We start from the raw sequence: 24,570 nt of genomic DNA, 5'->3' as shown, positions 1-24,570 counted from the left end.
AGAGCTCCCCCCTGCACAATTCAGAAAAGCTGGTGTTGGTAGCAAGATTCCAGATGGTGTGGGTTGTGAAGCAGTCATTGAAGTGAAGCACATTATGTTGAGCAGCATGTTCAGCAACTGGGTGGTGCAGCTGTCTCTTGGCCACAGTTTATCGGTGATCATTCATGCGTACAAAAGTGTGTTGGTTGTCATGCCCATGTAGAAAGTAGCCCAGTGGTTGCAGCTTAGTTTGTAGATCACGGGACTGCTTTCACAAGTAGCTCTATCTTTGATGGTTTAGGAGATGCCTGTGACCAGACTGGAGTAAGTGGTGGTGGTGGTGACGGTGGGAGGATGTATCAGACAGATCTACGAGGCATGAGACAAGCAATTGGGAGCATGAAGGAGGATACTGCATAGGTTTGGTGGGCAGTAGAATACCATTGTGGGAGCTGTGGGATGGATAGTGGGTACGATATTACTCATTTCCAAGCACGATGAGAGGTAGTCGAAATCTGGTGAAGAATGTGATTCAGCTGCTTCAGTCCTGAGTGGTAACAAGTCACTAGGGGAGTGCTCTTTTGTTGCCAGACTGTGGTAACGTAGGAGGTGTTTGCAGAGAGAAAGCACAGGAAATTTGTTTCTGTACAAGGTTGAGAGGGTAATTTCGGTCTGTGAAGGCCTTAGTGAGACCATTCGTATATTTGGAGAGGGACTGCTCCTCACTACAGATGTGAGGGACACAGGTGGCTAGGCTGTATGAAAGGCACTTCTTGGTATAGAATTGGTGGCAGCTGTCAACATGTAGGTATTTGTGGTGGTTGTTCGGTTTGATATGGATGGAGGTACTGATGTAGCTGTCTTTGAAGTGGAATTATACATTGAAGAAAGTGGCTTGTGGGATTGAGGAGGACCTGGTGAAACCGAATGGGGGAGATATTGAGTTTGTGGAGGAAAGTAGATAGGATGTGCTTAACGTCACTTGAGATCACAAAAAATGTCATCAGTGAATCTGAACCAGGTGAGGGGTTTAGGATTCTTGGTGGTTAGGAAAGATTCCCCCTAGAGGGCCCTGTGAATAAGTGGGCATAGGATGGTACTGAGCAGGCGCCCATTGCTGTACCATGGATTTGTTTGCAGATGATGCCTTCAAAGAAAGTAATTGCGGGTGAGAATTAGTTGGTCAGGGTGACTGAAAAGGAGGTTGTACGTCTGGAGTCAGTCGGGCACTGTTTAATAGTGAATAGGCCATGGACATCGAGGAAGTTAGGTAGGGGGAGGTGGATCAATAGTGACAAGCAGGACACCACATGAGAAAGGAATACTATCTGTGAACAATTGGTGGTGGATATGGTTGGTGTCTTTTATACAGGAGGGTAGGCTACGGGTAATAGGCATATGTGTTGATCCAGGAGATAGTCTCTCAACAGGTGCGCAGTAACTGAACACAATAGGGCATCCTGGGTGGCTGAGTTTATGGATTTTAGGAAGAAAGTAGAAGGTAGGAAAACAGTGTTCCACCAGGTAATCCCTGTGGTTCAAAACCAGTGGTGGAGCCTTTGTGTTAGGTAGGCTTCCAAGGTCAGGATCAGTTTTTAGGTGGTGGATTGTGGTTCTTTCAGTTGGTTTAAGGTTAGCATCCACAGTGAAAGATTTGGGAAATGATAGTGAGGAATACTAACAAGGGCGGATCATAGCTGGATGGAAGAGTGAACTGAGGCAGCAGGGTTCAACATTGGCTTTGAGTTGAGTCTAATTGGTAGGGTTGGTGGCGAAAAAGTGTTTCCACAGTAGGGACCATGAGACGGGGAGGTGTTCAGCAAGCCTAGGATGATTCAATTTGGGAGTGGGGTATAAAGTAAGACCTTCAAAAAGGACTGATACTTCTGTGGGACCATGGGTTTTGCGGAAAAGGCTCATGACTGTTTAGGTTGCGTATTCTGTATGGTGGTCGAGGGAGTTACTGAGGATGCCCCACCCTCAGGTCTGCAAGGCAGGTTTTGTCAGCTATGAAAGGACGTGGAGGATGCTGGAGGCTGTTGCAGAGGTGGTGGATAAGTGCATGGCTGGTGTAGGACGTAAACTGGTTTCTGAGAATTTTGTGAAAGGAGAGCAGGTATTGCAAGGAAGTTTGGGCCTGAGTTACATGCTTTTGCAGGACCTGGTTGATGATGGTTATGGGCTGGTGGAATTTGAATAGATAGAGGTCATTGTGGAATGAGTGGTTGCAGCCAGAAATGGGTAAGTTGATCATAAGGCCAACTGGCAGGGGGGAGAGACTCCATGAGCTAGGCGAAAAAGCAGGAATAGTATGTAGGATTGGGTTCTCGCTAGGGATGATGAAACTTTTGTGTATTGATGGAGATGGGAAGAGCATGGATCCATGGTGGAGAATGAAACAAGTAAAAATACTTGCCAAAAAACTCATAAAAATACATAAAATATAAAAGAAAAATCACAAAAAGGATGAAATATAGGAAAAGAACGTGAAGCCTGAAGGAGCAGGATCAATATTGAAATGAACTAAAATTGACACAAAAACAAAATGAGATCAAAGAGAAAAATAAATAAAAGATGATAATGTGACATGCAGATTGATGGGTGGAAATGTATGAAGACGTGAATGGATTAAGTAAGGTTACTGCGTGTGCGCGCGCGCGCTGGAATAAGAGAAGAGAAAAGGAGGGTAGTAGGAGGTTAGTAGGTCGAGGTTCAGCAATGTGTTAAAGCACGGCAATTATCACACTTGAAAATACGCAAGGAATAGGCAGGAATAGTGCGCGTACACGTGTGTGTGTGTGTGTGTGTGTGTGTGTGTGTGTGTGTGTGTGTGTGCACGAGCGCACGCACACGCGCTGGAATAAGAGAAGAGAAAAGGAGGTTAGTAGGTCGAGGTTCAGCAATGTGTTAAAGCACGGCAATTATCACACTTGAAAATATGCAACAATGAGGCAGGAACAGTGATCAATTTGACAGTCTAGGATTAATAATGTCGATGGGAATATTGTGAGACATAAGATGTGAGCCCTGGCAACACTGGATATCGACCCTTGCCGTCTGTTTTCATCTTTGGTTCTCGGCTATGAGGTGGTGTGCTCTAGCGAACAGAGAAAGGGGTTGCTGGAGAGATGTGGAGCAGTACAAGCAAAGAAAGTGCCTCACAAAGTGGTCATTGCTTTGGCCGGCATTGGCAGTACTTGCAATGTGTTGTGGACTAACTGGGGAGCCTAAGTGCTTGGGGGCCATTGATGGCTGTTGCTACGTGTGGACCTGGTTCATTTATCTGCCAATTGGAGAATTTATGCTGTCAGACATGGACCCTTGGAAATATTCTGAGGTGATTTTTCTGTGCTTACATTGTTTTATTTGAACATGTTTTCTGGCCTCTATATCTGCAGGTGCATTTATCCTGAAGTTGTTTTAAATATAGTTCGTTGTTTGCTTCTGAACTCTGAATTCATATTCATGATTTACTGCGGGAGTTGGTTTTACAATCTTAAGTTCTGGGCCATGCTGAATAGTAATTCAAGTTTGAGTTGTTTGACTAAAAAAAAATCTAAGATCACTGTGGGTATTTATTGTTTTAGCCTCTCCCAGTACCTGCATTTAGTCTGTTCCTGGCAGCGCTGTATATTGCTGAGCAGATATCGTATTCGTCAGCCTTGTTATTCCACCAGATATTTTCTGGGGAGTTTTGGGTGTTGTCTCTGCATAGGATAAGTAATATCTGTAAGGCAGACTTACATTTTGTGAACTAGTTTTACGGCAAATTTAAATGTGATTTTGATCCAAGCGTTTTAAGATTTAAATTTCCTTGGGTTGTTGACTTCGATTTGGGTGTTGCCCCTCACGTGTTTACAATTTGTATTTTGTATACTCTGTTGAAATTTTGTTACTGCACTTCTGGGTTCATTGGGGTGTCCTGGGCTTAGCTGTGTTAATCATTTTGTGTGCACATGGTTGGTGTGTCTGTAATTTAATACTGACTAACATATGCTCTGTACTCCAGGTGTATACGCTAAACTTGGTTGCTTGTGGGCCTTGTACAGCTATGCACAGGCATGTGTGTTCAAGCCTGGTTGTGGCTTGTGATCCTGATTTTGCATGCATGTGACCTAACAGTACATCATCTGTCCCTCTGCCGGCTGTTGAGTGGTTGGGATAGTGAGGCATTAACTGTGTTTACAGTTGTATGCAACAATGTTATTGGACCCACTCTGTGGATGGAATTCATATACAAGGTAAGTTGTATTTGTTTTGTACTACCCCTCAGAGTCTTTGACACAATCTTTCAGTGTTTGCTTTAGTAGCTTGTTCTCTCCAAGCAGTCATTAAATTCTTAGTAGCTTGTTCTCTCCAAGCAGTCATTAAATTCCATGTTATAGAAAAGGGTTTCAATTTTGTAAATTACCACATACCTTCAGGTTGTATATTAAGACTGGTATATTTCTTTACTGTTGTTGTACTTTTATATTTCTAAAAGAAAAACAAATTCATATGTTAATTCTTTCCTAAAAATGTTGTTGGGGATGAAGAATTTCACCCTTGGTATTCACAAAGAGTATGGGAGTCTCTTGTCCTGCTAATAGCGATTATCACATACTGTTCAAAATTATCTTAACAAGCAGCAGTTGTGATCCCCTCATTTCTCTAAACCGAGTTCTTGCCAACATCTTGTTCCGTCTAAGGGTGAATTATTATTAGCATGATTGTGCCTCTTGGAGCCTGTTATCTGTTGTAAACATGTTTTGGGAACTGTACTTATTCGTTCAACCATTTTTTAATTGCTAAAATTATCATTAACTGGTTCATGTGAAATGATGTGTTACTGATCTCTTGCCATCTCCCTGGTGGTTGTTAAGTCCATCCAAACAAATTTTGAAATTCCTATAAATTAAATAATTTTTTTCTATCTGAAAGCTTTATATTGCTGAATTACTGTTTTAAAATCACGAACTTATTTTGAATTTAAGGAACCTTTATACTTTTATGTAAAGTTTATTGCTTGTTTTAATTCTGAAACCATTAATGAATAAATCATTTTGTATGCAATAAACGGTGAATGATAATCCAAATCCTGGGGTCCAGTGCTTTCTCTAAAATCCTTATTGAAGATTTTGGGGCACTGAGGTTTCCCCCATTACAAGATGCTGCACTTAGCAACAGCAGGGTCATATAGCCATGTGTTCTGCTGGAATGAGACATCATCAAGGGTGAGTGTGGTTTCGAAAGTGACACGTAAAACACAAGAGAAGTAAAGTAATGCATTAAAGAATAGTAACAAAGGAAAACGGCACTAGGTTGCAGGATGGAGGTTAAGCCGCTATGCAAAATCAAACACTGGAAAATCCAGGTTGGCATAACGACAATATTATGATAACACCCATAGATTGCTTTGCTACTCACTATATAGAGGTGACATTGAGGTACAGACAGGAAAAAAGACTACTATACATCCTACAGCTTCCTTTCTGGTCACCATAACCAACTATATACTCACCCACAAATACTTCACCTTAGAAGGCACCACCTACAGACAAATCCATAATACAGCAATTGGAACCCACAGGGCACACTTGTTCACTGGCCATCTAGAGGGATCCTTCCAAACCATCATCTGGTTCAGATTCACTTATGACATTTTCGTGATATGGACTGAGAGTAAGGACACACTATCCACATTCCTCTAGAACCTCAACATCATCTCACCCATTCGTTTCACCTGGTCATTCTAAATCCAACAAGCAACCTTGTTTTCATATAGATCTTCACCTCAAAAATAGCTACATCAATACCTCCGTCTATATCAGACCTGCCAACCACCAGCAACAAATCCACTTCGACAGCTCCCATGCATTCCATACTGAGAAGCCTCTTTCACACAGCCTAGCCACCTGTGGTCCTCACATCTGTAGCTAGGAGCAGGCCCACTCCAAATATACCAAAGGTCTCACTAAGGCCTTCACAGACTGAAATTACCCTCCTAACCTTGTACAGAAATGGATCTCCCATGCCTTGTCTCTCCAGCCAGCTTCCACACTTCCACCGTCTGGCCACAGAGGAACACTCCCATCGCGACTCAGTATTACCCAGGACTCAAGCAACTGAACCACACTCTCCACCAGGTTTTTGACTACCTCTCGTTACACTCTGAAATGAGGAATATCCTCCCGCAGTGATATTCTGCCACCCACCAAATCCACGCAGTATCCTCATCCATTGCTACTCCAGCCTTGCTCCCAACCCCTCACCTCATGGTTCATATCTCTGCAATATGACCTAGATGCTCCACACTGGTCATAGGGATCACCTACCACATCAAATGCAGGGCTACCTGTGAAAGCAGTAGTGTTATCTGCAAATTAAGCTGCAACCACTGTGCTGCCTTCTACATGGTGACAACTAACAAGCTTTCTGTCCGCATGATAACTGGACCACCCAGTTACTAAACATGCTGTCCAACAAAATGTGCTTCACCTTAATGAGTACTTCACAGCCTTTGCCAACTATATCCTTCCAACCAACACCAGCTTTTATGAACTATGCAGATTTTAACTATTCCTGAAATATATCCTACTTCCCTTAACCCCCCCCCCTCCCCGCCCCGATCTCGACCTTAGCTAATCACTGTCCTTCATCCACCTATTCCATTCCCTGCTCTGCTCCATCACTACACTGCCTTCTATTTCACCAAAGCATCCACTAGTCTTTCCCTCCATCCTCTACTTCTCTCCTTTTTGCTACTCCCTCCCTCTCCACAAACCTCCCAACTGCATGTGTCAGCCCTACCCCATCCAACAGCCCCGCTGCATCCACACCCGTTCCCATAAGCAGCAGTACACCTTCCCCCACTCCTACCCTGCAATCCTCTCCCTCCCTATCCCAGAGCCTCTTCCTTACCTCCCACCAACTCCTATCAAATTCAGTCTCTTGCAGTCTGGCCTCAGTGGCCAAAGGAGGTATTCTGGCATAAATCTTAATATGTATAGAAGTCTTTTTTGTTGTGCCTGTCCACAACTCAGTATCTCCTCTATATGGTGAGAAGCAATCTATCTTTTTCACAATATTGTCCTTATATACTATAACTTTCTCAAGAGCTAGATCTATAAAATTTATATGCTACAGTGGTAATGAAGGAAGGAAGATTAGAGTTTATCGTCCTGTTGATGGCACAGCCACTACAGATGGAGTAAAAGATCGGATTATACGAGGTTGGGGAAGGAAACTGGCTGAGTCCTGTTAAAAGGAACCATACTGGTACTTGCCTGGAGTGATTTAGGGAAATCACATAAAACCTAAATCTGGATGGCCAGACAGCGATTTGAACCTCCTGTATTCGAGTCCAGTGTACTAACCGCTACACCACACCCGCGATGGTGATGAGTGGGACGACTGAACGGACAGATAGGGGTAACTGCAAGGTGAAAGCATGGAAGAGTGGCTGTTGGGGTGTGGAGTGCTGGTATGAAGGAACTGAAGGAAGAAAAATAGGAGAAACTATCCACCGGGAAGTAATGTATTTGGTGTAAAAACTAATTCATAAATTTTAGTTGAAGGTATCGTGTGATACAGGAAGCAGTTTTTATGTTGTTTTGGAGGGGCACCAAGTCACTTGAGTTGACAAGCAACAGTCCTCTTGATTTGCTAACACACAAACTCAACTCATCATACCAGTAGTTTGAAGATACAAAAGCATATTCAAAACTGATCCTGTAATTACTGCACAGCATGTGTCAGAGCATTTACTCTCACAAAGTAGAGCTATACTGTTGGCGACACTAATGAGCAATGGGTAACAACTGGTGTAATATAGCTATTGCTGTTTTAACGAATATTATGGTTCCACTGGTTTAATGTTCCATCAAGGGCAAAGTCATTGTAGATAGAGCACAAACTCAGATTGGGGAAGGAAATCAGCTGTCTCTTTTCACAAGGAAATATTCTTGTATTTGCATTACACAATTAAGTGAAACTATGGCACACCTAAATCTAGATGGCTGTATGGCAATTTGAATCTCAATTCACCCAAATGAAAATCCACTGTCTTAATCACTAAACCACCTCATTTGGTACTGCTGCTTTAGGATGTGCAGACGTGAGAAGATGGTTACAGATAAGTTATTTAACATTAACAGTAGTAATATGTGATTTGCAAAAAGAGAAACTTACTTCCACAACTGAGAAATAGTGGGGCTTTACTAGCACATTGTTAACTTCTGGTGGTGAATATTTACTCTAGGGACATGAAAAAATGGTCACTGTATGCTCCACAAAGAAAGCTAGAAAATTTCAGTTTAACTTCCAGACTGAGAGCCCATGGTGAATATAGAAATCTACTCCGAACAATAAAATAATAATAATAATAATAATAATAATAATAATAAGTTTGGGTATTAAACTGTGTATTGGAATGTGACAAATCTGGCAATCTGAATTTCATGAGCAATGTGCTACAAATTGCACTATCTGAACGCTCCTTTAAGGACTCCCACATGCATTCATCCATTCATTACAAACTTCTAAATGTTTTCCCCACAATACTGCGAGATAATCACATCTAGGAGAGTGGATAAAGCGACGAATTTGGATTCAGGATTGCTACTAAGACTGCATTCTACCCTTTGCAAAGTATATATGCTGATTACATGTGGTAAGACAGGACTGTCTGTCAGACTGGGCAATGATGTGTGTAGTGCACAATGATTTGTACTGAAAAATTTTTGTAGCAGTACTCAAAACTAAACCATACCACAATCATTAGCATGTGCAGAATACAAAGTCTAACAGGAAATACAAATACCAATGCCGGAAAATCTGTTGGAAATTTATCTGGTGCACAGTTATGAAAGACATTCATCAGTTTCTTACTACACTACAGAGACCTCAAAATGCCCTCATCAGTTTGTAATTTAACATAATGTGCTTTTTAAATTTATTGGATATGTGGCTATTGCTTGATCTCCTAATTTCACTGTCCTTAAAAACTATGTTGATTACATTCCATTAGAAATTTTTGCCAGTTATTCTGTCACTCACTGACTCACTGTGCAGCCTTAAAAAGAGATGCACAGATGACATAATGAATACTCCACGACATACTGAATACTTCAATTCCTTGCAGCTGAACAATAAACATGAGAAAAAAAATAATGAATATACCTTGTCCAGCAACCGAGCAGTTGTTCGTGGTGGCGCACATTCCACTTCGTGCTTTTCACACAAGTCACTAAAAAACTTATTTACTTCAGGTGTTCCAAGTGTTTCTGGGCTTGGTAATTTTATATTTAGTTTCTCCTCTAATGCTGGGAACATACTTATTCTCTTAAATGGAGGTGTAAAGTCAATTTCTATTGCTTTTCCATCTGGGCCCTCTGGATGATATGTCACTTTATATGACCCGTGAATACTTTTAACCATACCTGACAACAGAAAAAAACAGTGTCATAAGCACATTATCATCATCTATTTGTAATATTTGCATGCAGCACCCAAAATTTAACATGGAATGTATGACTATAAATATAAAATGTTGTATTACATTAACATTCTGTTGGATAATGTGTGATGCAATGTTAGATTTACATTCAGCAACTACTTTTGTATGTCATTCACACTTTCTATCATCAGCCATATTCTTTTTTTACCTCCAATAATATCTTGGACATACTTTTAAAAGATTCCAGGTAACAATACTCTGATATCAAAGCTTGTATGGATCTCCCCGCCCCCCCCCCCCCCCATATTTTTTTTTCTGCATGATGCTTCCCCTGCCCCCCCTTCCCATATTTTTTTCTGCATGATGCTGATTCTTGACAATCTACTCAACTGTTCTGATCCACAACCACCACTTACAAATTCCAACAACAACCCTAATATGGCCAAATCCCAGAACTGAAATGATGAAGAGGAGCTGGGAAGTGTCAGAGACCTGAATAGTGGCAAGTCAAGTGGGAGTGGGAGTGACAGAATTCCAGCTGAGATTCTAAAATATTGAGGAGAAGCACTGCATGGATGTTTGTTTCACCGGGTACGGGTGATACAGAAAACTGAAACCATACCAACATAATGGAAGGAATCAATAACTGATACATAAAAAAAGACACATGAGAGACTTCAGAAGCTACAGGGGAATATCAGATTTGCTTTTATGCTACACCGCTCAAAACCATACGCAGAAAATGTAAGCAGGGGGTTATCAAAATGACTTTTGCAGAAACAGATCAACTACTTACAATGTAGTTGTAATCAGACCAATAAATGGAAAGGCATGGCAATGAATACGAAAAAAAAAAAAGATATATAACTTGTTCATCAACTTCTGAATGCTTATGACACCATTCAGAGGCATATCCTGTGGAATATAATGACAAACTTGGGAATGCCAATTAAACTCTAGCTAGTGGATCTGTGAGGGTATCAGCTTAAATGACAGTATTTTGCATAATTTTAATCCGAAAACAAGTAGGATTACAAAGTTTCGGACAAATTAGATTCCAATAAGACACAAATACAATATTCCAGTTTCCTCATAAAACTGACCGTGAGGAAGAAAGTAAAACAGCACGATATTGTTTAAAACTGTTTATAAAGAGAAAGAATATATACGGGAGAAACAATCTGGCTAAAGATTTAAATACCCTGCTACTGTAGCTAAAAGTGAATGCGAGAAAGATTTAACATAAAATTTACATTATTGTTTTAAAAAATTTATAGCCTATGTCTACCTCAGTTTTTACTTAAGTGTCATCAGGCTGTATACGTGGACAAGGAAATAAAATGCCCAGATTTTTCCCGGATCTCCCGGTTAAAATACATTTTCTTCCGGGTGAAAATACACTTTTTTCTGTATTAAGTGACACTATACGTTCCCTCGGAACTGTAAAATTTATCAGTCATTTGAATGGTTATGGTTTTATACAGCAGCTTATAATTTTCCGGCACTTTAGAAAACGAAACTCAGGGAGGAAAAAAAAAAATGTTTTGGAAAGTTCTCTGACGTGCAGCAACACTACGGAAGTATAAATTCGAATTGCACCAAAAACCGCTTGTTACTTTCTGAAGCATTGAAGTCGAGATTGCAATGCGCTTTTGTAAGTCAGTCATAGCTCATGTCACGTGATCTTGCCAGCCAATGACAGCGGATATTCATAGCATAAGACACGTGATGTAGTCAGCCAATAGCAACATCAGTGTTAAGTAGCGCAAACACACAAACAGGAAAAGTTAACGGTTTAAATTAATATACATAGTGTTGCTACAGGAAAAGCAAGCTTTTCATTTATAATATTTGTCGCGAAGATTAATAAGTTACAAGTGAAACTAAGCTTTCACATATAATTTTGATCTTTTTTGCACGTTTTACACTTTAAGACACATCACACAAATTTTCCAGTTGTTGTTGTTGTTGTGGTCTTCAGTCCTGAGACTGGTTTGATGCAGCTCTCCATGCTACTCTATCCTGTGCAAGCTTTTTCATCTCCCAGTACCTACTGCAACCTACATCTTTCTGAATCTGCTTAGTGTATTCATCTCTTGGTCTCCCTCTACGATTTTTACCCTCCACGCTGCCCTCCAATACTAAATTGGTGATCCCTTGATGCCTCAGAACATGTTCTACCAACCGATCCCTTCTTCTGGTCAAGTTGTGCCACAAACTTCTCTTCTCCCCAATCCTATTCAATACTTCCTCATTAGTTATGTGATCTACCCCTCTAATCTTCAGCATTCTTCTGTAGCACCACATTTCGAAAGCTTCTATTCTCTTCTTGTCCAAACTATTTATCGTCCATGTTTCATTTCCATACATGGCTACACTCCATACGAATACTTTCAGAAATGACTTCCTGACACTTAAATCTATACTCGATGTTAACAAATTTCTCTTCTTCAGAAACGCTTTCCTTGCCATTGCCAGCCTACATTTTATATCCTCTCTACTTCGACCATCATCAGTTATTTTGCTCCCCAAATAGCAAAACTCCTTTACTACTTTAAGTGCCTCATTTCCTAATCTAATTCCCTCAGCATCACCCGACTTAATTAGACTACATTCCATTATCCTCGTTTTGCTTTTGTTGATGTTCATCTTATATCCTCCTTTCAAGACACTGTCCATTCCATTCAACTGCTCCTCCAAGTCCTTTGCTGTCTCTGACAGAATTACAATGTCATCGGCGAACCTCAAAGTTTTTATTTCTTCTCCATGAATTTTAATACCTACTCCGAATTTTTCTTTTGTTTCCTTTACTGCTTGCTCAAATGTTTAATACCAAAATAAATCTCTGATCTTCTGGCCTCAAAATTCTTCTAAATGGCTTGTCATCAAAGAGTTGATTTATAAACGAGAGTCAAACGCTCTGCGATTTAAGAAATTCATCTTACATTTTCGCTCATAGTTCATCTTGCGCAAAAGGAAATTTACTTTGAAAATAACGCTTTTCAAACCACAATTCGCAATATTTTCCCGAGATCTGTTACAAATAGATTTGTTCCAGCAGTTGCCAGAGTGTGCCACATAAGAGGTGCCCCCGCGCTTTCGCAGCTACGATGACGTAGGAAGCCCATATGTTTGTATGTGTAAAACATTAATAGATCTTACATTATGTCATAAAAGAAAGAAGACATTAGAGGATACTCCAAGAGAGTCGGAATTTCTTGAACCATACTGAAATGAATAATTCGCGATAAAAAGCTCATTCGTATGTCCAGATTTCCAGCGAAGTAGGCCTCGATCTAATATTAAGCTTTTCACTGTGGTTTTCGGGATGTAAGTTTTCTTGGAGTACCAGTACTGTATTATCTCATGTTTGGTTCTTTATTAAGGCATAATGCCATATGTGCTAGAAGATGACAACATGCACTTGAAATGCAGTGAACAGTTGAAACTAGCCAACAGTGTGGAATTAAACACTTCATTTGAAACAAATTGGCTGCCTCAGTGGAAAAGATAAATAGAAGGTGAATTTCTTTAGCAAAGCGACAAAAATTACTTCATTGTTCTACAAGACGATTAATGGTTGAGTGTCAGAAAGGTGGAAATAAAAAATAATTTTTTTTTTTCAAAAATATGTTCATTTTGTAGCGCACATCTTCCTGAAGAGTCTGATGCATAAAACATATAACTTCGAGGAAATATAAGAGGTGTTATTTGGTTTTAAGTGTGCCAAAGTGCAGCGCCACGCCTCTTCACACAGCATTCTTCTACCGAACGTCACTGTACTTCACATTATGGAACTCCAATGTGTATATTTTGTAATGGATGCCATCAAACTATATTCAGGATGGCGGAAATTAAAATGTCAACCTTGCAATTAATACTGGATGGGATTATTTGTAACTGGAAGAACAAGTACTCTTCAGAAAATCTGGACTCTTTACTGCCTATTAGCTAATAACTTGCTGTTCTGTGTGGCTTAAAATGAAATACAGGGTTGGGTTGGGTTGTTTTGGGGGAGGAGACCAAACTGCAAGGTCATCGGACTCATTGGTTTAGGGAACGATGGGTAAGGAAGTCGGCCGTGCCCTTTTCAAAGGAACCATCCCGGCATTTGACTGAAGAGATTTAGGGAAATCACAGAAAACCTAAATCAGGATGGCCAGATGCGGGATTGAAATGTCGTTCTCCCATATGCGAGTCCAGTGTGCTAACCACTGCGCCACCTCGCTCGGTGAAATACAGGATACATTAAAACCAGGTACGACAAGAGACAAGCAAGACAGTACACATTTCTTCAATCCTTCAGTCCTAGCTTATTTTTCTCTCTCTTTAATCTTGCTACAGCTTTACACGATGTGTTTTCCTTTCTGAGAAAGAATCTATTACCTCATCAAAGTTCGTCAAACGTTTTGCTACATGGAAATTCTAAATGTCATCGTCTAATACTGAAAAAGCTGTTAATACAAATAGTACCCAAGACTGGTGTGGTTTCTTGATCAGATTACGTCTATTTTGTCACTGTCTGCTGGACAAAAGAAAACAGGCCTTTCTAATATTGCAGCAACTGTAACACACACCAAATAAACGAGACTGTTTTGGTAATAATTGTCATTTTTATAATACGACAGAATATAATTTGCGAAGTATCAATATGAAATGCCTATTTGGCCTAGTACAAGCAAAATGCTTTATTTTAGGAAATAGTTTCACATTTCATTCATATGCTCCAGTTTTTGAAGCACGAGATCAAAAAGTAGTAGTATGAAACTTTTGTATAAATTTGGAATCGTTATATTATTCCATAATATGTGAGATGTCCCCATTTCTTCTCCTTCCTCATCCTAACAAACTATCTTCTCATCACTAATTCTGTAACTATTCCTATCACTGTCAAAGCTCATTCTCCGGTTAACTCTACCAACCCTGCCAGAATCACCGGTTTAGTTACCCAGGGATTATTCTCAGGTTAGACATTATTCAGGGTGTACACGTGTACAATGAAAAAAAAAAAATTTCCCTGATTTCCTGATTAAAAATACACTTTCTCCCGGGTGACAGTATATTTTTTCCCTTAACAATCCTTTGAATGGTTATGGTTTTACACACAGGCGTACAATTTCCCGGCACTTTAGAAACGAAACTCAGGTAAAAAGACACGTTTTGGAAATATCTTTGATGTGCAGCAACATGTTTGCTGCGTATTTTCGTATTACGAAAACATACATTGGAATTCCACCAAACACCGCATGTTACTTTCCGAATCATTGAAATCGAGATTTCGATGCACTTTTGTAAGCCGTTCGTAGCTCATGTCACGTGATCTCGCCAGCCGATGACAGCGGATATTCAGAGCATAGGGCACATGATGTAGTCAGCCAACAGGAACATCACTGTTAAGTAGCACGAACACACAAACAGGGAAAGTTAATAGTTCAAATTAATATACATAGTGTTGCTACAAAAAAAGCAAAGTTTTCACTAATAATATTGGTCCCAAGCTGCAAGAGAAGCTAAGCTTTCGCATATATTGTTGGTCTTTTTTGCGCGTGTTACACTTTAACATATATCACACAAATGTGCCAGTAAGATTTTTAATAATGACATAAACGTCTGATCTTCAGGGTTCGAAATTCTTCTAAATAGCTCATCATCAAAGAGTTGATTTTTTAATTGAGAGTCAAACGCTCTGTGGTTTAATAAATTCATGGTACATTCTTGCACATAACTCAACTTACGTAAATGGATATTTACTTTGAAAGTAACGCTTTTCAAACCACTATTTGCAATATTTTCCCGCGATCTGTTAGAAATAGGTTCGTTTCAGCAGTTGCCAGAGAGCGCAGATAACAGGTGACACCGTGCGCGTGCGCAGCTACCATGTAAAACATTGAAAGATCATACATTATGTCATAAAAGAAACAAGACATCAGAGGATACTGCAAGAGCATCGGAATTTCGTGAACCATATTAAAATGTACACATTCAAAGTGCATACTTAAAGGGCACATTCGTATGTCCAGATTCCCAGTGAAGTAGACCTTGACCTAATTGATATTAAGCTTTTCAGTGTGGTTTTCGGGATGTAAATTTTCTTGGAGCACCAGTACTGTATTATATCATGTTTGGTTCTTTATTATGGCATAATACCATACATGCTAGAAAATGAAAACGTGCCCTTGAAATACAGCGAACAGTTGAAACTAGCCAGTACTGTGGAATTAAACATTTCGTTTCAAATACATTGACTGCTTCTGCGGAAAAGGTTAGCAAAAGTCAAATTTCTTTAGCAAACAGACAAAAATCAACTTCATTGTTCCGCAAGGCGATTAATGCTTGACTGTCAGAAAGGTGGAAATAAAATCTGAAACTAATGACATTTCAGGCTTCCGGAATTATGTGAATGTGTTTTAATTCACTTGATAACTCCCAGCCACAGATATCCGTTTTGTTTTCAGTTGACGTGAGAGTAAAAATATGTTTATCTTGTAACGCACATCTTTCTGAAAAGCCTGAAACATAAAACATATATATTCGAGGAAATGTAAGACATATTATTTGGTCTTAAGTATGCCAAAGTGCAGTGCCACGCCTCGGCATTTTTCTACCCCACGTCCATACTATAAGCAGGAGAGTGGAAATCGAAATGTCCTGTGGTGCCTCTCCTGCTCCCAGTCGGCCGGTTTGACAGCCTGCCCCTCTAAAAAAATCTCGCAATTAATAGTAGATGGGATTATCTGTAATTGAAAGAACAAGAACTCTTCAGAAAACCTGAACTCTTTATTGCCTATTAGTTAGTAACTTGGTGTTTTGTGTGACATAAAATTAAATATAGGATATATAAAACCAATACTGACAAGAGATAAGAAAGAAATTACACATTTCTTCAAACCTTAGCTCCTAGCATTTTCTGCTCTCTAATCTTACTACAGCTTTACATGGCGCGTTTTCCTTTCTGCGAAAGAATCTATTACCTCATCAAAGTTCGTCAAACGTTTTGCTATATGAAAAATCGAAATGTCGTTATCTAAAACTGAAAAATATGTTAATACAAATAATACCCCAGAAGTGTGGTTTCTCGAGCTGATTACGTCTATTTTTTCACTGTCTGCTAGATAAAACAAAATAGGCCTTTCTAATATGGCAGCAATTTTGTAAAACACCAAATAAAGGAGACTGTTTTGGTACAAATGGCCATTTTTATAAAACGACAGAATATAATCCAATAAGTACCAATATAAAATGCCTATTAGGCCTACTACAAGCAAAAAGCTTTATGTTAGGAAATAGTTTCACATTTCATTCATACGCACCAGTTTCTCAAGCACTAGATCGAAAAGTAGTATTACAAAATTTTTATATAAATTTGGAATCGTCTTATGCTTCCATAATTTGTGTGATGTCCCCGTTTCTTCTCCTTCCTCGTTCTAACAAACAATCTTGTCATCACCAATTTTGTAGCTATTTCTGTCACTGTCAAAATTTGTTCACCTATTAACTTCACTAACCCTGACAGAATCACAGGTTTAGTTATCCCGCAATTATTTCCCGGTTAGGCGTTATTATGTGTTCGAACAACACGCTTTCTGCGTTACTTCCAGAATAGAACTTACGAGGCTGCTAGCCAGGGACTGTACTACTGGCCCTTACTAGTGTAGCGATCTGGCCAAATATTTTCTGTCAAAATTCCATTTTCTTGGATACAATGAGAAGATAATACGTAATCTTTCTCACCTGTTATTCCTGTCAGTCATTTATTCCCATTCTAGTAGTCTGAATCTATGGATTTCGGTAGTAATTATAACAATGCTGATCTTTCGCAAACCCAATCAACCACATAATCAGACAGCGATTGGCATTCATCCGTTCGTCTTTACTCCGCTCAGTTCGTATAGCCCCGTCCCCTTTTGTCTGCGGAAAGTTTATTTCTAGATGCAACGAGGATTCTCCTGACAGAGACATCACATACACTATGCATGCATTCAAAAGTCAACTTATGATTCATTCAGAAATCATCTTAAAATGTGTTCAAAAATCAACAGGGAAGCGTTTCAAAATGATATGAATAATCGACAGGCAAACGTGCGCTGGATGCAAGATGCTTTGTGAAACAAGTTGTTTTCCTCAAGATTATGACTTTGGCGCCCCCCCTTTTCCCAGTAGCATCTAGCTGCTTGCTGCGACTGCTTGTACAGGCAACAGCCACATTCCTGTTGCCAGAAGCGGGAGAATCTACTACTCAAACGTGACTCAACTGCGCATGCGCATGAGCCCGCGCGAAACTGCTAAAACAAATTGAATGTAAACAGTTGCGACTTCACGCTCATTGGAGGCAATTTGTTGTTATGAAGCACTGCATAGTCTTCCTAAAGCCTTTGACACATTTTCAATTGGCAGACGCTTGATGAGCAATGTGTGTCGTCGTTGTATATGGCGCATTTCCTTTGCAATTTAAGTTATTTTTGTTTTTTTTTTCTCGTTTATGTTCTATTGATGAAGTATTATACAGTAATATCCTTTGTTGGAGTATTGGTTCTTATCAGTCAAAATTACAAAAATTTAACTGAAAAGTAAAACAATGAAAAATTCCCGGAATTCTAAAAACATCCCGGGTTTTTCCCAGTTTTCTCCCGGATGAAAAAATTCCCGGTTTTTTCCCGGATCTCCTGGGTCGTATACACCCTGTTATTACATGTTCGTACAATGCATTTTCCGCACTACTCTGAGAATAGAACGGCTGCTAGCCAGGAAATATACAACTTGTAGCGATCTGGCCAAAAATTTTGTCAAAATTTCATTTTCTTGGATACACCGAGAAGATAACGTAATCTTTCTTACCTGTTATTCCTGTTAGTCGTTTATTTCCACTCTGGTAGTCTGAATCTATGGACTTTGCTAGTAATTATAACAATGCTAATCATTCGCATACCCAATCAATCACATAAACAAACAGCTTTCATCCGTTCAGCTTTATTCCGCTCAGCTCATATAGCCCCATCCCATTTTGTCAGCAAGGAAGTTTATTTCTAGATGCGACGAGGATTCCCCTGGCATGGACATCACGTACACTATGCACGCATTCAAAAATCAACTTACGATTCATTCAGAAATCTACATAGAATGTGTTCAAAATGCAACAGGGATGTGATTCAAAATCATTTGAATAATCGATATACTAATGTGCGCTATATGCTAGGCGCTTTGTGAAACAAGGATTTTTTCCCCTCACGAATACGAATTTACCCCCCTCACCACCGAAATTGCCGATTGGTTTGCTGCGTACACAACCAACAGTGACATTTCTGTAGCCAGAAGCGGGAGGAGGTACTACTCATAGGCAACTCAACTGCGCATGCGCATGATCCCGGTTGTAACTGCTTACATGAATCTAATGTAAACAGTTGTGACGAAGCATTGCATAGTCTTCCTAAACCCTTTGACATATTTTGCTGTTGTTGGCAAATTCTTGTATGAGCACTGTATTAATATAATAGAGGGAAACACTCCACGTGGGAAAAATATATCTAAAAACAAAGATGATGTAACTTACCAAACGAAAGCGTTGGTATGTTGATACACACACAAACAAACACAAACACACACACAAAATTCAATCTTTCGCAACCCACGGTTGCTTCATCAGGAACGAGGGAAGGAGAGGGAAAGACAAAAGGATGTGGGTTTTAAGGGAGAGGGTAAGGAGTCATTCCAACCCCGGGAGCAGAAAGACTTACCTTAGGGGGAAAAAGGGACAGGTATACACCGCGCACGCACACACACGCACACACACACAGATATACAGACACAAGCAGACATATGTAAAGGCAAAGAGTTTGGGCAGAGAGGTCAGTCGAGGCAGAAGTACAAAGGCAAAGATGTTGTTGAGTGACAAGTGATGTACGAGGGGCGGCAACTTGAAATTAGCGGAGGTTGAGGCCTGGTGGGTAACAGGAAGAGAGGATGTACACTCCTGGAAATGGAAAAAAGAACACATTGACACCGGTGTGTCAGACCCACCATACTTGCTCCGGACACTGCGAGAGGGCTGTACAAGCAATGATCACATGCACGGCACAGCGGACACACCAGGAACCGCGGTGTTGGCCGTCGAATGGCGCTAGCTGCGCAGCTTTTGTGCACCGCCGCCGTCAGTGTCAGCCAGTTTGCCGTGGCATACGGAGCTCCATCGCAGTCTTTAACACTGGTAGCATGCCGCGACAGCGTGGACGTGAACCGTATGTGCAGTTGACGGACTTTGAGCGAGGGCGTATAGTGGGCATGCGGGAGGCCGGGTGGACGTACCGCCGAACTGCTCAACACGTGGGGCGTGAGGTCTCCACAGTACATCGATGTTGTCGCCAGTGGTCGGCGGAAGGTGCACGTGCCCGTCGACCAGGGACCGGACCGCAGCGACGCACGGATGCACGTCAAGACCGTAGGATCCTACGCAGTGCCGTAGGGGACCGCACCGCCACTTCCCAGCAAATTAGGGACACTGTTGCTCCTGGGGTATCGGCGAGGACCATTCGCAACCGTCTCCATGAAGCTGGGCTACGGTCCCGCACACCGTTAGGCCGTCTTCCGCTCACGCCCCAACATCGTGTAGCCCGCCTCCAGTGGTGTCGCGACAGGCGTGAATGGAGGGACGAATGGAGACGTGTCGTCTTCAGCGATGAGAGTCGCTTCTGCCTTGGTGCCAATGATGGTCGTATGCGTGTTTGGCGCCGTGCAGGTGAGCGCCACAATCAGGACTGCATACGACCGAGGCACACAGGGCCAACACCCGGCATCATGGTGTGGGGAGCGATCTCCTACACTGGCCGTACACCACTGGTGATCGTCGAGGGGACACTGAATAGAGCACGGTACATCCAAACCGTCATCGAACCCATCGTTATACCATTCCTAGACCGGCAAGGGAACTTGCTGTTCCAACAGGACAATGCACGTCCGCATGTATCCCGTGCCACCCAATGTGCTCTAGAAGGTGTAAGTCAACTACCCTGACCAGCAAGATCTCCGGATCTGTCCCCCATTGAGCATGTTTGGGACTGGATGAAGCGTCGTCTCACGCGGTCTGCACGTCCAGCACGAACGCTGGTCCAACTGAGGCGCCAGGTGGAAATGGCATGGCAAGCCGTTCCACAGGACTACATCCAGCATCTCTACGATCGTCTCCATGGGAGAATAGCAGCCTGCATTGCTGCGAAAGGTGGATATACACTGTACTAGTGCCGACATTGTGCACGCTCTGTTGCCTGTGTCTATGTGCGTGTGGTTCTGTCAGTGTGATCATGTGATGTATCTGACCCCAGGAATGTGTCAATAAAGTTTCCCCTTCCTGGGACAATGAATTCACGGTGTTCTTATTTCAATTTCCAGGAGTGTATTTAAGGGCAAGTTCCCATCTCTGGAGTTCTGATAGGTTGGTGTCAGTGGGAAGTATCCAGATAACCTGGACGGTGTAACACTTTGCCAAGATATTAATTCATATATATATATGTATGTATGATAAAGAGTGTTATCCAGGAAGTACAAAATCTCTTTCTTTGATTCCAGTCCTTGATCACATGCAAACTGTCATCAGACTATCAAATTTGGTCCATAATAACCACTTCAGATCTGTCAGAATAACAAGAAATTATAAGATAACGAGAACGCACAATTTCATGAATACAGAAAATGCAAGCATGAATGTGATAAAACATACCTGAATGCATAAGAAGAAGCCTTGTATTATTCTAATATGACTTAAGCCATAGTGACATGATGGAAACATTGCGTCTCATTGTGTCACAGTGCAGGGAGAATAATGAAGTGAACAGGGTCACTGTTCACAGCAAACTGGGATGCGGTAGCGACACAGAAACATAATGCATTTATGACATAAGCAAGTCAGGTGTTGCTACAGTACATATATTCGACAAGTATGTATGTACAATTAACTAAAAACATACAATTATGTAAAAATTCTGGAACCAAAATATAATAAAAAAATTAATAAAATAAAATGCATCAAAATTGATTAACGATTTTTTACTATTAAAAAGAAAATGGGCGAGTGACAATATGTGATGCGAAAAAACTATGATCTTAATTTTAGATACCAATAATAATACATCCAAGTATTAAGTTTAAGGACTTAACAAGATAACATTAAATACAGGGTATATATGGGGACAAGGGAAAGAAATTTGCAGATTTCCCAGTTAAAAACACATTTTTTTCCCAGGTGAAAATATACATTCTACATGGTACATTATGGGATACTCTCCCTTGGAATAGTAAAACTTGTCAGTCCATTGAATAGAAAAGGTTTTGTGTTTTGGAAATATCTTTGACGAACAACAACATGTACACTGCATATTTTCGTACTACGAAAATATAAATATGAATTCCGCTAAACTCAGCACATTAGTTTCCAAAGTACTGAAATCAAGATTGGAATGTGCTTTTGCCAGCCAATCATAGTTCATGTCACATTACCTTGTAAGATAATGACAGTAGATATTCAGAGCATAGGACATGTGATGTAGTCAGCAACAAGCAACATCACTGTTAAGTAGCGCAAAAACACAAATAGGGTTCCAATTGGGTGGTCCTCAAAGTGTTACATGCTCTGTGATTTACCTCTCCCACATCCACACCGGCTATTCAGAGCATCCTCCTACAGGCCAACCGCAAATTAGAACAGCATGCCACCCTTCACCTCAAAAAACTATCCAATCTCCTGGTTTCCCACCTCCGGAAAGGCAACTCACTCACCCTTCACAACCTTTCCAGCAAACCTCAACCACCTCTCATTGCACACAAACCCAGTCTCTCCCATCTACTCAGTCTCCCACTTCCAGCTCCACTCCCTCCAAAACCTCAAAATCCCAATCAACACAATCTGGCACCACAACACCCTAATTCAGTAGTTAACCTTTCCTCCAAACCTCTCTCCCAATCCGAAACCTCTGTCCTATCCAAAGGCCTCACCTTCAGCCCCACTCCCAGATTCAACCAAACAGCGCTCGTCAAAGATTTACTGTCTTACACTTGTACTCTATGCTGCAAGTATCACTTTGCCACGAAGAAAAATGATCCTAATCCTACCCCTAATGATCCAACTCCCCAAGACACTATCCAAATTGAACCCTGCCTGGAACAGTTCCGTCATCCGTCACAGCGGGACCCACCTCCTCTTCCTCAAAATCACCCTCTCCAAACCTTCCAGGAATTTCTGACTTCCAGCCTTGCCTCTCAATCCTTCTTAAAAAACCTTAATCCTACTCCCAACATCACCACTGCTGAGGCCCAGGCTATCCGTAATCTGAAGGCTGACCGGTCCATCGTCATTCTTCCGGCGGACAAGGGTTCCACGACCGTGGTACTTGATCATCGGGAGTATGTGGCTGAGGGACTGCGTCAGCTTTCAGACAACACCATATACAAAGTTTGCCAAGGTAATCCCATTCCTGACGTCCAGGCGGAGCTTCAAGGAATCCTCAGAACCTTAGGCCCCCTACAAAACCTTTCACCTGACTCCATCAACCTCCTGACCCCACCAACACCCCGCACCCCTACCTTCTTCCTAAAATTCACAAACCCAATCATCCCGGCCGCCCCATTGTAGCTGGTTACCAAGCCCCCACAGAACGTATCTCTGCCTACGTAGATCAACACCTTCAACCCATTATGTGCAGTCTCCCATCCTTCATCAAAGACACCAACTACTTTCTCGAACGCCTGGAATCCTTACCCAATCCGTTACCCCCGGAAACCGTCCTTGTAACCATTGATGCCACTTCCTTATACACAAATATCCCTCATGCCCAGGGCCTCGCTGCGATGGAGCACTTCCTTTCACGCCGATCACCTGCCACCCTACCTAAAACCTCTTTCCTCATTACCTTAGCCAGCTTCATCCTGACCCACAACTTCTTCACTTTTGAAGGCCAGACATACCAACAATTAAAGGGAACAGCTGTGGGTACCAGGATGGCCCCTTCGTACGCCAACCTATTCATGGGTCGCTTAGAGGAAGCCTTCTTGGTTACCCAGGCCTGCCAACCCAAAGTTTGGTACATATTTATTGATGACATCTTCATGATATGGACTCACAGTGAAGAAGAACTCCAGAATTTCCTCTCCAACCTCAACTCCTTTGGTTCCATCAGATTCACCTCGTCCTACTCCAAATCCCATGCCACTTTCCTTGATGTTGATCTCCACCTGTCCAATGGCCAGCTTCACACGTCCGTCCACATCAAACCCACCAACAAGCAACAGTACCTCCATTACGACAGCTGCTACCCATTCCACATCAAACGGTCCCTTCCCTACAGCCTAGGTCTTCGTTGCAAACGAATCTGCTCCAGTCCGGAATCCCTGAAGCATTACACCAACAACCTGACAACAGCTTTCGCATCCTGCAACTACCCTCCCGACCTGGTACAGAAGCAAATAACCAGAGCCACTTCCTCATCCTCTCAAACCCAGAACCTCCCACAGAAGAACCACGAAAGTGCCCCACTTGTGACAGGATACTTTCCGGGACTGGATCAGATTCTGAATGTGGCTCTCCAGCAGGGATACGACTTCCTCAAATCCTGCCCTGAAATGAGATCCATCCTTCATGAAATCCTCCCCACTCCACCAAGAGTGTCTTTCCGCCGTCCACCTAACCTTTGTAACCTCTTAGTTCATCCCTATGAAATCCCCAAACCACCTTCCCTACCCTCTGGCTCCTACCCTTGTAACCGCCCCCGGTGTAAAACCTGTCCCATGCACCCTCCCACCACCACCTACTCCAGTCCTGTAACCCGGAAGGTGTACACGATCAAAGGCAGAGCCACGTGTGAAAGCACCCACGTTATCTACCAACTGACCTGCCTACACTGTGATGAATTCTATGTGGGAATGACCAGCAACAAACCGTCCATTCGCATGAATGGACACAGGCAGACAATGTTTGTTGGTAATGAGGATCACCCCGTGGCTAAACATGCCTTGGTGCACGGCCAGCACATCTTGGCACAGTGTTACACTGTCCGGGTTATCTGGATACTTCCCACTAACACCAACCTATCCGAACTCCGGAGATGGGAACTTGCTCTTCAATATATCCTCTCTTCCCGTTATCCACCAGGCCTCAATCTCCGCTAATTTCAAGT

At 41.7% G+C, this 24,570-nt stretch overlaps 1 protein-coding gene across 3 annotated transcripts in view; it reads right to left on the bottom strand.

Annotated features, from left to right (window-relative positions):
- LOC124776240 (lysine--tRNA ligase) overlaps positions 1 to 24,570 on the bottom strand; it is an 85,212-nt gene that overhangs the window by 26,320 nt on the left and 34,322 nt on the right. For all 3 annotated transcript variants that reach the window (XM_047251104.1, XM_047251103.1, XM_047251105.1), the window contains exon 7: positions 9,139 to 9,398. In XM_047251104.1, the coding sequence (XP_047107060.1) occupies positions 9,139 to 9,398 (260 nt within the window). The remainder of the gene's footprint in view (positions 1 to 9,138; positions 9,399 to 24,570) is intronic.

Source organism: Schistocerca piceifrons, chromosome 2 (genome assembly GCF_021461385.2).
Source record: "Schistocerca piceifrons isolate TAMUIC-IGC-003096 chromosome 2, iqSchPice1.1, whole genome shotgun sequence".
In the NCBI taxonomy this organism is placed as follows: Eukaryota; Metazoa; Arthropoda; class Insecta; order Orthoptera; family Acrididae; genus Schistocerca; species Schistocerca piceifrons.
Note: the sequence above shows the minus strand (reverse complement) of the source record. Positions and strands in the feature narration are given on the sequence as shown.